Source organism: Hemiscyllium ocellatum, chromosome 24 (genome assembly GCF_020745735.1).
Source record: "Hemiscyllium ocellatum isolate sHemOce1 chromosome 24, sHemOce1.pat.X.cur, whole genome shotgun sequence".
Taxonomy (NCBI): Eukaryota; Metazoa; Chordata; class Chondrichthyes; order Orectolobiformes; family Hemiscylliidae; genus Hemiscyllium; species Hemiscyllium ocellatum.
Window position 1 is genome coordinate 14,348,544 of NC_083424.1, and position 13,695 is coordinate 14,362,238.

The following is a 13,695-nucleotide window of genomic DNA, read 5'->3' on the forward strand; positions in this document are numbered from 1 at the left end:
TACCCACCACTGTCGTAAGGCTTTTCCATACAGCTTTTCTTAAATAACGGCACCACATTAGCTCATCTCCCGTCCTCCAGCACCTCACCTGTAGCTGTCAATGATGCAAGTATCTCAGCAAGGGGCCCAGCAATTTCTCTCTAGCTTCCAACAAAGTTCTGGGAAACACCTAATCAGGTCCTGAGGATTTGTCCAACTTTATGCATTTTAAGACTTCTAGCACCACCTCTTCTGTAATATGAACATTTTTCCAAACATCACTATTTGTTTTCCCAGGTTCCCCATCTGCACAATGAATACTGATGTATCTCATCCGCCACTTGTGATTTCACACATAGACAGCCACGTTGATCTTTAAGGGGTCCTATTCTTTCCCTGGTTACTTTTTGCCTTTAAAATACTTGTAGAACTGCTTTGGATTCTTCTTAACTCAGTTTGCCAAAGCTATCTCGTGTCCTTTTTGCTGTCTTTATTTCCTCCTTAAGTATACTCCTACTGTCCTTATACTTCTCTAGGAATTCACTTGATCTCAGTTGTCTATACCTGACATACGCTGCCTTCTTTATCTTGACCAGAGCCTCAATTTTTCTAAACATCCAGCCTTTCCTTTTGCACCAACAGGAACATATTATTGCTGAACTCTTGTTATCTCATTTTTAAAAGCTTCCCACTTCCCAACTGTCCTGTCACCTGCGAATAGCCTTCCCCAGCCAACTTTTGAGAGTTTCTGTTTAATGCTGTCAAAATGAGAGAATTATTACTCCAATTTAGAGCTTTAACTTTTTGATCAGTTCTATCCTTTTCCTTAACTATTTTAAAACTAATAGAATTATGATGACTTGCCCTAAAGTGCTCCCCCACTGACACCTCAATCGCTTGCCCTGCCTAATTAATGTTGCATAGTCTTACACTGAGTGAATGTGTATCTCCTTTTAAATCACCCTCAGGTCAATTCAACATTGATGTATAGTTTTTGAAAAATATTTCATTCTTCAAATTTGAATTCGATGATGTTTCCAAAGGCACTTATCACAAGGAAAATGTGAGGATTAAAGCTTCAGCAAATGCATGAATTAAACAGAGAAGTGAACAAGTAGCATTTCAAAATGCTCCATAAGAGAAGATGGCACCTTTCAGACTCAAAGGAAATAACAATGCTTACTTTTATATTCTGCTTTTAATGTGGTCAGTTAAAAATCTCAACACCGTTTATAGTACAACAGGTTTATTTGGAAGCACTAGCTTTTGGAGCACTGCTCCTTCATCAGGTGGTTGTGAAGTATAAGATCATCATCACCGAATGTATAGCAAAAGTTTACAGTGTGATGTAACTGAAATTATAGATTGAAAAAGATCTGGATTGTTTAAATCTCTCATCTTTTAAGTTGGTTTCAGTTCTTCTATATGTAAATCCCAGAACTTTTTTGAAGTTACATTCTCAAGTGAACTTTAACAATAGGTACCATGTCAGCTCAAATAATGCATTGAAGATGTGAGGTTAATGTCTGTCTGTGCCCCAGTGTTCAGACTGATTCTATTTTTAATAAAGGGCTTTACAGAATCTTACATGAATTCCTGCACTTTTTGAGCAAAATTAAATGTAATTCTGCAAGTATTAATTCACCCCACAAACTTATTTGTGTGTGTGGGGGTTCTAGTGTTCGAGCAGATGCTGATAATCAAGTTTGGTATTCATGGGGATGGCCTCAACTGGGACCTTGAGTTCATGTCACATTGCACTATACACTCACACTCTCTCACATGCACCGCAGACCCATACACTCACGCATACCCCCTCTCATTCATACACACACACACACACACACACACACACACACACTCTCTCTCCCTCTCCCTCTCCCCACTAATCACACCCTTGCACAGACATATACCCCTTTACACTCACACGCATACACACACTTTCACACTCACATGTGCACACGCATATATGTTTATAAGATTCTGTAAATCCCTTAGTTAGAAATAGAATCAGTTTGATCATTGGGACACAAACAGACAGACATTCACCTCACACCTTCAATGCATTCTCTGAGCTGACATGGTACCTATTGTTAAAGTTCACTTGAGAATGTAACTTTAAAAAAGGTTTTAGGATTTACATGTGAAAGAACTGAAACCAACATGATCATTCTGAAAGATGAGAGACTTAACAAACAATCCAGATCTTTTTCAATATATCATTTCAGTTGCATCACACTGTAAATTTTTGCTATAAATTCTGTCTTACGATCTTATACTCCATAACCACCTAATGAAGGAGCAGCGCTCTGACAGATGATGCTTCCAAATAAACCTGTTGGACTCTCACCTGGTGTTGTGATTTTTAACTGTGTACACCCCAGTCCAATGCCAGCACCTCCAAATCTTTAATATGGTCAGCTTTGCAAAACATTTTACAGTGGAGAATTGGATACTAGCAACAGTGAAAGTTACAACTAAGGTCATAGTTGAAGGAATAGGTTTTCAGGATGTTTTTTAAAGAAGGATCAAAAATTAGCACAGCAGAATGTGCAGGGCGAGTAGTTTGGAACATTCTTCTGCAATCAATGATTGTTTTGTTCCTATATCTCAATCCTAAGAACCACAAATGCTGGAGATCTGAAACAAAAACAGGAATTGCTGGAGAAACTCAGCAGGTCTGGCAGCATCTTTGGGAGAAAACAGAATTAATGTTTCTGGTCCAGTGACTCTTCATCAGCATCCAAGGACTGAAGGATGCAGGCTCGAATTTGAGCTTGAAGCAGTTGCAGGGCTTGATGAGGCAAGGTTGTGGTATTTGGGAATTGAGAACAAATGTTTCCAATTCAAATCGAATGTACCCTTTTTTCTTTTCACTCTTACAGGGAATTGTAGTGGATGTCCCTTTTGCTTCCTTCTTCCTCAGTCAGGTACTTGGACATCATCATAGTGCTTTGTACAGCTCAATTGATGAACTTCCGTCCCTGGACTCTGAGTTCTACAAAAACCTCACTTCCATAAAGGTAATTATGGGAACTGAAATTTGTAGAAGGAACGCTATTTTACTTTGTCTTTTGTGATGCAATGTCCGAGAAATTGATTGTAGTTTAAGTTTGCTTCATAGAGTCATAGAGATGTTCACCTGCAACTCCACTATCAAGGAGCTATGAACCTGCACTCCAAGGTCACTTTGATTAGCAACACGCCCTAGGACTTACTGTTAAGTGTATAAGTCCTAATAAGATTTTTCATATTCACGTTCTCCTACATAAGTACTGTTCGTCAACAGTGTCTCACAGATGTCCAATTTTGAGTTCCCTTTGAGTAAACTAGACTTACGAATTTAACATGGCATAACTATAGCATTATTACAGAATTACAGTATATGCATTGCAAGCTAGCCATGCATTTTGTTTGGCAGTGAGGAAGTATAGACATTCCTGTGAACTGAGAGAGCTCTGTAATTGAATCACCTGCTCAGTGTATTGCTTCATGACCTTTTTTCCCGTGTCCTCCACATCCACATCTTCCTTTGCTTCTTTATTTTCATCTTTTGATTTTGTTTCATTTTATAAGCTTTCATGTTTTCTTCACTATTTCCCCACATCTTTCTCAAATATATAGTTTTAAGGCCTGGTGCAAAATCTTTATTAAACAATGGAGATGTTTTAAAGACATTATATCAGTGCAAGTTTTAATTAAAGCACTACAATCAACCATTCTTATTGTGCAGTTTTTAAATGTATCATAAGTAGCCTAATTTACAAATCCTAGTTGTCCAGCTAATTTTAACTGTATAGGTTTTCATATCAAAAGTAGAAGTTAATGAGAGCACATTCCAAATGAACTATTTGAAATCTCATGACCGGAAATAAAATTTATCTTTGCCTGAGATATTTGAATTCACTAATTGTGAACACTCACTTTAAACTGCACTAGTGGGGTGAGACTACAAAACAATCAGGGATGTGTTGCATGTGGACAAATAGGCTGTGTTACAAACAGCAGTCCTTTTAGGATGAATGCATATACAGCAATATCAAAGATACCATGCAAAGAAACAAATGGGTCTCACACTGAAGAAAAATAGGAGGGAATATTGCTCATCACTGTTCTTAAAGTCATTTACCAGGATACTGTTGTCATGATGTCAACATCACATTTTTTTTAAAAAACCGTGAAGTTGTATTTGTTACAACTTATTTCAAAGAGCAGTCTGGAGTAAAACCTGACCTCAGAGTAAAGATGAAGGTAAAAGGAGAAAGTAAGATAATGTTTTGCTGATCCCTGCCAGAAATTTTAGACTTTGCACATTATAATATGAAATTACTAAGATGAACTTGGAGGCATTACATCATGATCGTTCCATTATGACATTGGCTGGTGCCAGTTTCTCTCTGGTAACTCACCTTGTATGAACTTTGACCATGTATATTAACATGAGTTTTAGCCTCATCATAAAACCTGATTCTAACTTGAGTGTGCATCCATGTGTGTGTATTTTAGGCAGAGTTACCGATGAGTGAAAATCCTGGCCAATTTTGGTTTCTCGCTCCCAGCCTAGCAGGACTGGTATTAATTATAGAATGTTATGGATTTTCCAAGCTGAGATCAAAGAATTCAGTGCAACCACAAGGTCAAACTGGGATTTTCCTTATTTTGTACAGCTCAGCTCAGTTCAGTAAACACATTTAATGAGAAATTAGTGGTACCAACTGAACTCGAGTGTTTTATTGGTTATTCTACCTTCCAACATTGATTTGCAGCCATCTTGAATCATTGCACCTAGAACACTCTGGGTCTCCCTAAAGCACATAGAACTACAGTGGTTCAAGATGGCAGCTCACCACCATCTTCTCAAGGGCAATTAGAACAGAATCTGTTAAAGTAGTGATTGTATTTATATTTTTCTTTGCAGCGATATGATGGGGACATTGGTGACCTTGGTTTGACATTATCCTATGATGAGGATGTTATGGGTCAGGTAATGCTGTCACAGTTTACAGATAAGTAATAAGCACAAAATCCATAGTACCTGGGTTACAAACTATCCATGGTGCATCAATCTGCTGTAGGATTAGTGGAGTCCTTCTTAAGAACCAGATCTTCAGGCATTGAGTTTCGTACCTGTACTATGATCTGGAGCAAAAATAAAGTTTTAGATCAAATGCAATGTAAAGTCTATGAACAATTCAACCTTTTGGTTTATTATTACCCAGCAATTTTCTATCTTTTCTGATTCTGTAGGTTGGAAATATAAATCGATTTCACATTAATCTTGACTGTTGACCAGTTAATTTATTAATGAGTCTTGGCTATCTTGTTTCAGCCCCTGGTGTTAATGCATCTGTGATGGATAAATATCTGATGAACACACATACCCAGAACTTACTGGGTTTACTCTCCAATCATTGTCAGAATACCTCATGTTTCCTGGGTACTGTTAATGACCTGTCTGCCTTTGGACTGGTAAAAGAGTAAGATTAGATGAAATACATGCTACTAATCGCTGCTCAGCAGCACTGCTTTGAGATTACTCGTATAATGTGGGGCAAGTACTACAAGGCTTTAAGCAGGGTCTGTGGAAATGTTGGCCAGTAACACTCATTAAATTCATTACTCTATTTACTCAGCTTTATTATTGCTGTACAGCTTGGTAACATCCTGACTTTGCATTAGAATCAGTTTGATATTTTTTTTAATTCAACAGCTTGTTTGCCATGAGCTGGTGCCTGGTGGGAAGACTATTGGGGTCACCAATGAAAATAAGTAAGTACGTCTTTGGCCAAATGCAATTTGGAGTGCATTTCTTCAGGAACAGTGTTTGTCAACCCTGTTTCACATTTCAAAATGTATCTTGCATTTTCAAATATAGTTTCCCCTCCTGGGGGATGGGGTAGGGTGTACAGTCGGATTTGATATAATGGGACAGTTCTGTTTTCATGCGATCGCACATTATAAAATCACGCAAAAGCCACACCATATAACCTAATGAATCATGATAAAGCCAATTCGCTTTGAAGGAAGCCACGATATAGTAGAACCAACGGTACGTGAGAATTCTTTGATTATACTTTGGCTCTGGGTACAATAGTTCAGTAGGCTTTACACCCTTTCCTTATTCCAGACATTTTTGGAGGGTGAGGAGCTGCATTTTTGGACAGGTGCCCTAGATGGTAGTGCGGTCTCTTTTCATATCTGTAACATACTGACAATCCTCCTGCAACATCAGCTGACTGAGCAGTACCTGTGCATGAACAGATGTTTTCTATGATGTCCAGTTCAGGCTAATTACAGCACTTTTGAAGCTTTGGGAAATTCATGCCTTGTTTTCCAGATGATTGTCATTCGAGCAGTCATTGGGATCAAATGGGGATATGCATGTTCTTAGTACAGTTCATCCTATGCACCAAATGTATTCTTTTTAATCCTACATGAAAGCTGATACAATTTGACATCTACAAGCATCTGTATCATTAAACCCATGACATCAACTTACCTTTGTCTAGTTGCTGACTGCTTTACTATGCCTTCCCAACGTTTTTCAAATAATTCCAAATTCCCAGTAATTGAGTAATTGCAGTTTCATTAGTTGCTGTTGTAGTCAGTACTATGCCATTTTGTGCTAACACAGCCGTTCAATTCTTCTGCTCTTCCATTTTGAAGTGTTTGCAGTACCAAACATGCATGTTTTTTGGAAGATTGAATAGCTGGTTTAATACTTGAAAAAGGCTTAAGTTTTTGCCATCTACCAACAGAATCAGTTACATCCACCTCATGGCTCACTTCCGAATGCACACTCAGATTAAGGACCAGACGATTGCTTTCATCCGAGGATTCCGATCCATCATTAACCCAGAATGGCTCCGTATGTTCTCAACTCCAGAAGTGCAACGCTTAATTGCTGGAGACAATGCAGAAATCGACCTGGAGGATCTTAAGTAAGACACTGAAGAGACTTTTAAGTAAATTGGAGACAATTTGTTTTTAATATCACTTTTGGAAAGAGGAGTGTGCTGCTTATTTGCTTATCATTTTTCTTTGTGGAACCCTTTGTATCAGCAGATGGAACACTGATGCATGCTTGGAAAAATTCAGTGTCCTGAATTATTGTGGGAAGTGCCACAGGAGACCCAGTAGTTTAAAATCATGTAATTTTGTGAATAAATGAATTGTGATTTATTTGAGAATTACTTCTGGTCCATGTATAACGATTGCTGTTCTTCCCTGTACAGGAAGCATACTGTGTATTATGGTGGTTTTCATGGTAGTCACCGTGTGATCACATGGCTCTGGGATATCTTGGCTCGTGACTTCACAGCAGAAGAACGAGCCATGTTTCTTAAGGTTAGTGGATCTTAGTGTCATTTTAAAATTCTTTCCTTAGTTTCTCTTCAGCTTCCTCCTCTGATAACTTTCTATTTTCTCTTTTAGAACCTGTTTATTCTACAAGATGCCTTGCTTTTGAATAAGTGTTGATATTCTGAAATTCAAAATTGGTTACAATTGATATGATTATGGTCTAAGTTCAGTATGTCGGTGTTCTAACTAGACTACTATCATGGCAAAGAGCTAAATTTGGTTCTGTTGTTCAATCCCAATCAACATCAACAAAAATATATTCATTTAAATTCCATGATAGCCAAATTCCATGCAAGTGTTGTATCTTGTACAGGTTTCTGTGGAGGCTCAGTGATTCCCTTCACTTACCTTATATGAGCTTGAATCTACAATTGATTTGACCAGTGTTGCTATTCTATAAAGGCAATTTACTATAGTAATAAAAAAAATCTGAACGTTAAGCCGGAGCCACTTACATGCAGACATGACCATATTGAGCACAGGAAATAATAACCTGCTGACCAAATAGGCTGCTGTTCTGTGCATTGATAAGTGTATTTATTTACTTTCTCTCTCTCTCTCTCTCTCTCTCTCTCTCTCTCTCTCTCTCTCTCTCTCTGGTTTCCCATGGGAAACTGGTTAGCAAGGTTAGATCTCATGGAATACAGGGAGAACTAGCCATTTGGGTACAGAACTAGATTAAAGGTACAAGACAAGAGGGTGTGGTGCAGGGTTGTTTTGCAGACTGGAGGCCTGTGAACAGTGGAGTGCCACAAGGATCAGTACTGGGTCCACTACTTTTCATCATTTAAATAAATGATTTGGATGTGAGCATAAGAGGTATAGTTAGTAAGTTTGCTGATGGCATCAAAATTGAGGTGTAGTGGTCAGTGAAGGTTACCTCAGATTACAAAGGGACTTTGATCAGATGGGGCAATGGGTTGAGGAGTGGCAGATGGAGTTTAGATAAATGAGAGGTGCTGCATTTTGGGAAAGCAAATCTTAGCAGGCCTTATACACTTAGTGGTAATGTCCTCGGCGGTGTTGCTGAACAAAGAGAGCTTGGAGTGCAGCTCTTTTCAAAGTGGAGTCGCAGATAGATAGGATAGTGAAGGCGGCGTTTGGTATGCTTTCCTTTATTGGTCAGAGCATGTTGCAGCTGTACAGGACATTGGTTAGGCCACTGTTGGAATATTGCGTGCAATTCTGGTCTCCTTCCTATCAGAAGGATATTGTGAAACTTGAAAGGGTTCAGAAATGATTTACAAGGATGATGCAGGATTTGAGCTACAGGGAGAGGCTGAATAGGATGGGGCTGTTTTCCCAGGAGTGTCGAAGGCTGAGGGGTGATCTTGTAGAGGTTTTTAAAATCATGAGGGGTATGGATAGGATAAATAGACAAGGTGAAAGTCAGGTCTGCAGATGCTGGAGATCAGAGTTGAAAGTGTATTGCTGGAAAAGCACACATTCCTGCTGAAGGGCTCTGGTCCAAAACATCGATTCTCCCGCTCCTCGGATGCTACCTGATCTGCTGTCCTTTTTTAGCAACACACACTCTCGACTCTAAATACACAAAGTGGTTTCCCTGGGGTGGGGAATCCAGAACTAGAGGGCATAGGTTTAGGGTGAGAGGGGTGCCTTTTCACACAGAGGGTGGTGTGTGTATGGAATGAGCTGCCAGAGGAAAGTGGTAGAGGCTGGTATAATTACAATCTTTTAAAAGGCATCTGGATGAGTAAATGAATAGGAAGAGTTTAAAGGGATATGGGCCAAGTGCTGGCAAAAAGGACTAGATTAGGTCGGGATATCTGGTCGGCATGGATGAGTTGGACCGAAGGGTCTGCTTCCGTGCTGTACATCTTTGACTCACTCTCTCTCTACATTTTACAGCAGACAATATTAGCAGAGTTTAAAAGTGATGGCCCAATTCTAAATGCATCACTCTTTCTCCTTCTAGCTCCTCACTGGAGGTACAGATTCAGTAAAAGTAATAATTGCTGGAAAATATAGATTGGCAAAAGATTCAATGTGTGTGACTGGGGAGTTTCCAAGGATTTCCTTAGCTGCAGCTTGGAATGTATCTTTCCTTTAGATAAAAGCTGCAGAACTAAGAGGCTTTACTTCTTTTCATCTCCCTCATTCCAGTTTGTCACAAGCTGCTCTCGGCCACCACTCCTGGGTTTTGCATACCTGAAGCCTCCCTTCTCCATTCGATGTGTGGAGGTGTCAGATGATCAGGTAAGACCATTTCTTTCTCCATTAGACTCCACCCTCCACACACGAGGCCTTCTGAAGATAGTGGTTTATTCTGGGGTACAGTTCCCAAAATAACTATGGATTCTCTTCTATCTCACCCGATTGATCTTGCTTCATCTGTGAGCTCAAATAGTGAGTGTTAGCATATTTGTTCAACTATGCAGGACACTATAGCCCTGTCCAATAATGGATGTGTGCGATGTCATTGATCACTCTAAGGTGCAGGAAAACTGATTTTAGCAACATTGTTATAGTTTTAGCTGAGATCGACAAATTTAACACAACAGGGATTAAACACTGGTAAGTAGGACACATATATCACAAGCAATATTTTTGAATGGAGTCAGAAATGTCTTATTTCTTTATGGGAAGTCATGGTTTAGGATTTAAGACGTCTTTGTATTTCAGGACACTGGAGATACACTGGGAAGTGTGCTTCGGGGTTTCTTTACTATTCGTAAAAAGGAGCCAGGTGGTCGGCTGCCAACCTCTTCCACTTGCTTTAACCTCCTCAAACTACCTAACTACAGTAAAAAGAGCATTCTGCGAGAGAAGCTCCGCTATGCAATCAGTATGAACACTGGATTTGAACTCTCCTAATCACCAAACACAATGTGAATACACCTTTTGTGCTGTACAGGACTGCTGGGATCAGAAAACTCTTGTCGCTCAAAGAAATATAAACAGTGGCTCACCAACAGCTATGAATCATTTGGATATCAAGACCATGATGCCTTTCATGGTAAAGCTGAGTGGCCAAGGCTTTGAACATCTCTTAGATTCATTTCTCTGAAGGGGCATACATAGAAATCCATCACCAATATAGACCTCTCAATGAATCAAAATATAGTTAAAACTGACCACCTCCTGAGAGATATGGGCTATTTGAATCATAGTAGCCAAAGTCCAGCTTTATCTCAATGTACATTGCCTAATATTTTAAAAATTTATTAACACTTCTCTTTAAAAAAAACTATCCAGGCTTACAATGTTATAGATTCTTCTAAGAATACTGTGAATAAATATTGTAGAGTTTCTACATTTTGCTAATTGTTTACTATCATATGAATATGAAATGTACTGAAAAGTACTTTAGCAGATGTTCTTCAATGGACAGGAGGTGCATATTATGAAAGTTGAAAGGGATGGCAGTTCTGGAATTCATGTGTTGTTTGGTACAGTAGTTTTGGCAAAGTTGTTTCTGTTTGGTTCCCTGCTTACTTCCTCAATCACTCAACCCTCAATCACAGCACTGGCTGGATCAGCCGAACCAATGTTATTTATAATTGTAGAATGAGTCATGAATCAATGCAAGTGATCAGTGAACCGGTGCAAATCATCAAGTCACTAATGAACGAACATCTTTTATTTTCACACCCACCCCAGCTTGTTATTTGTAAAAATGCAAATTCTAATATTTGACTTCCTGTGTAACCATTGGACTTTTGGGACAATATTATGTCAGTTTTATTTTTCCTGCTTTGCTATATTAAGTCTGGATGATGTGGAACTGTACAGAGAATGTTGGCAGGGTGCTAAATCACAAGTATTTGAATGGAGAAAGTTAATTATCCAAATCCCAAGTTTGGATTTTGTTTTAAAACTGCCAAGCAATTGTTATTTATAATTTGTACTAAGTAGTGAATATTTAATATAAAATAACTTTTTTTAAAAGGCATTTTGATGCACATGGAATTTGACAATTGCGTGGTCTTGGGAGATGAGACGGTAATATTAGCAAATTATTTTGAATAACAAGTTAGAAAAGTTTACTATACAGTTCACTGAAGTAAGTTATGATTAACCTAAGTGAATTTCTTGGGCATTGATTGTACCCTTATATTTTAAACAGGTTTATCCATTAATGCATTAAAAAAAATCTTACTTCCCAATTTAATTCAGAATGTGTTTGAGTCTCTAGATTTTATCAATGTTAAATGCACAGCAAAACTGACAATAGCATTGAGATTAAAACAAAATCGTAGGTGAGAATTACTTATTTTGGTAAGAAATAGTGATATGGTTACGGAATAGTTCCTATTTCTGGGAGGCAAACATTAAGATAGTCGAGACCTGAAATAATAGTCATTTTCGTGGAAACATGTTTCCTGCTTTGCAAGGGTCCCCAGTACATCAGGAAACTGATTATGCATTGGAGGTGGTGTCATAATGGGTGGTCTGAACCATGGAACAATTTAATCAATCATTTATTGGCAGTGATTCTTAAGATCTGCTAAGCAGAAGGTATGCCATTGCTGCAACATCATAATTCATGGCAGCCTTTTCTTCCTCAGTGCCTCCATTGTACTGCTGCCAGCGCTGTTGCATGTTATGAAGGCCCACGGTTATATCTACAGGCTGTGCTGAATGTGTTTCTTGATTCTGCAGCCACCTGTTATAATTATTTGGAAAGAGATCTTGGAGATGGCTTCCTAATTGGCTGCCTCCAGGAAGATAGTGGACAATCTGTTATTTAAACAGAAACTCTGCATCCAGCCCTCTTCCTTCCAGGGAGGAGTGTTAGACCATGGCAAGTTACTAAAATGTCTCTTGTAGCTTGTACTGCTTATTAAGATGGAGAGAGCTCAGAAGATTTACAAGGATGTTGCTGGGAATGGAGGGATTTGAGTTATAAGGGGCTGAGACTTTTTCACTGGAGCATAGGAGATTGAGGGGTGAATACAGAGAAGCTTATAAAATGAATAGCATGGATAAGATGAATTCCAAAGGCCTTTTTTCCCTATGGTGGGGGATTTCAAGACTCTGGGGCATTATTTAAGGTGAAAGGAGAAAGCTTTTAACAAAAAACATGAGCAACTTTTTTCAAACAGTGGTTTGTGTGTGGAATGAACTTCTAGATGTGGTTACAGTTAAAATGTTCAAAAGACATTTAGATAAGTACATCAATAAATGTTTGGAGATATATCAGCCAAGCGCAGGCAGATGAGACTAGTTTGGAGTAATGGTTGAGATGGACTGGTTGGACCGAAGGGCCTGTTTCTGTGCTGTAAAACTGTGATACCAGCAAAGTGCATGGGTAGGGAAGGAATTGAATGTTTATGACAACCAACAGGCTATCAGTTAAACAGGTTGCTTTGTCTTGGATGATGCCAAACTAGAGTGTTGAAGCTGCTGCACTCTAGTGCGATTCAGGACTGTTCCATCACATTCCTGCCACCTTATCTGTAGAATAGACTGGCATTGGAGAGTCGGGAAGTTAGTAACTTGACAAATATTCATTTTCTGATCTGATCTTTCAAGAACTTCTCCATTAATTCCATTTCTTTTCACTTAATAGGATGTCGCCATTGCTGACTGGGTCAATATTCTATATTCCTGCAATCTATTAGAAGTCACTGAACTGACAAGAATTTCACTCTTGTGCTGAGTCTTGCTTTAAAAGCTGTTGAAAACCATGTTCTCATAAAATTGTATTACCAACTATCCTCTATTAACTTGAAAAAACATTGGATTTCATGAATACAATTTTATATGATTTAGCCTTTTAATCTATTTGAAGTTTGTTTTGGATTGGACATGGGTAGAAGCTAAAATGGTTGAAGTATATCAGATTTTTTTAATGAGTGATTGTGCTCTATTTATAGCCATATAAATTAAAGAATTATATATTTATCTGCAGGAACTGGAGGCAGCCATTCAACTCTGAGCCTGTTCTAGCATATCAAATGATGGTTGATTTATCTTAATCCTGTCGACCTCCATTGGTTCAATATACTAAAGTCCTGGCCTATTCATGTTCAATAACCGCATGACTGCATGGGAGGAGAAAGTTCTGAACTTTTAATATCCATTGTGGGAATAGTTTCAAGATATTACTACTAAATAGCCTGTCTCAATTGTTATAACCACTTATTGAGATTTAAAAATAATCCCTTTATTCATCTTCCATCATTAAGAGGTAATATAATTAAGATTTAATCACCAATACACCAGAGTAAAAGTCTAGTCTATGCAACAATGTTTCATTTAATGTTTAGTTATTATCTCCTTTTAAGTGTTTCTTGAAATGTTTAGCTGTATGTTAAACACAGGGGTGGTGGAATTTTGGGACACTTTCCCCATAGGTCAAGTTACTTTTAGAACTAAAATTATCTTAAA

The 13,695-nt window shown here is 38.4% G+C and overlaps 1 protein-coding gene across 1 annotated transcript in view; it reads left to right on the forward strand.

The window, feature by feature from the left end:
• The window catches only part of ube3b (ubiquitin protein ligase E3B), a 61,467-nt gene extending 50,030 nt beyond the window's left edge, over positions 1-11,437 (forward strand). The window contains exons 22-28 of the mRNA XM_060843488.1: positions 2,865-3,002; positions 4,898-4,963; positions 5,690-5,748; positions 6,738-6,920; positions 7,215-7,326; positions 9,466-9,558; positions 9,985-11,437. Coding sequence (XP_060699471.1) covers positions 2,865-3,002; positions 4,898-4,963; positions 5,690-5,748; positions 6,738-6,920; positions 7,215-7,326; positions 9,466-9,558; positions 9,985-10,176 — 843 coding nt within the window. The 3' untranslated portion in view covers positions 10,177-11,437. The remainder of the gene's footprint in view (positions 1-2,864; positions 3,003-4,897; positions 4,964-5,689; positions 5,749-6,737; positions 6,921-7,214; positions 7,327-9,465; positions 9,559-9,984) is intronic.
• The last annotated feature ends 2,258 nt before the right edge of the window (positions 11,438-13,695 follow it).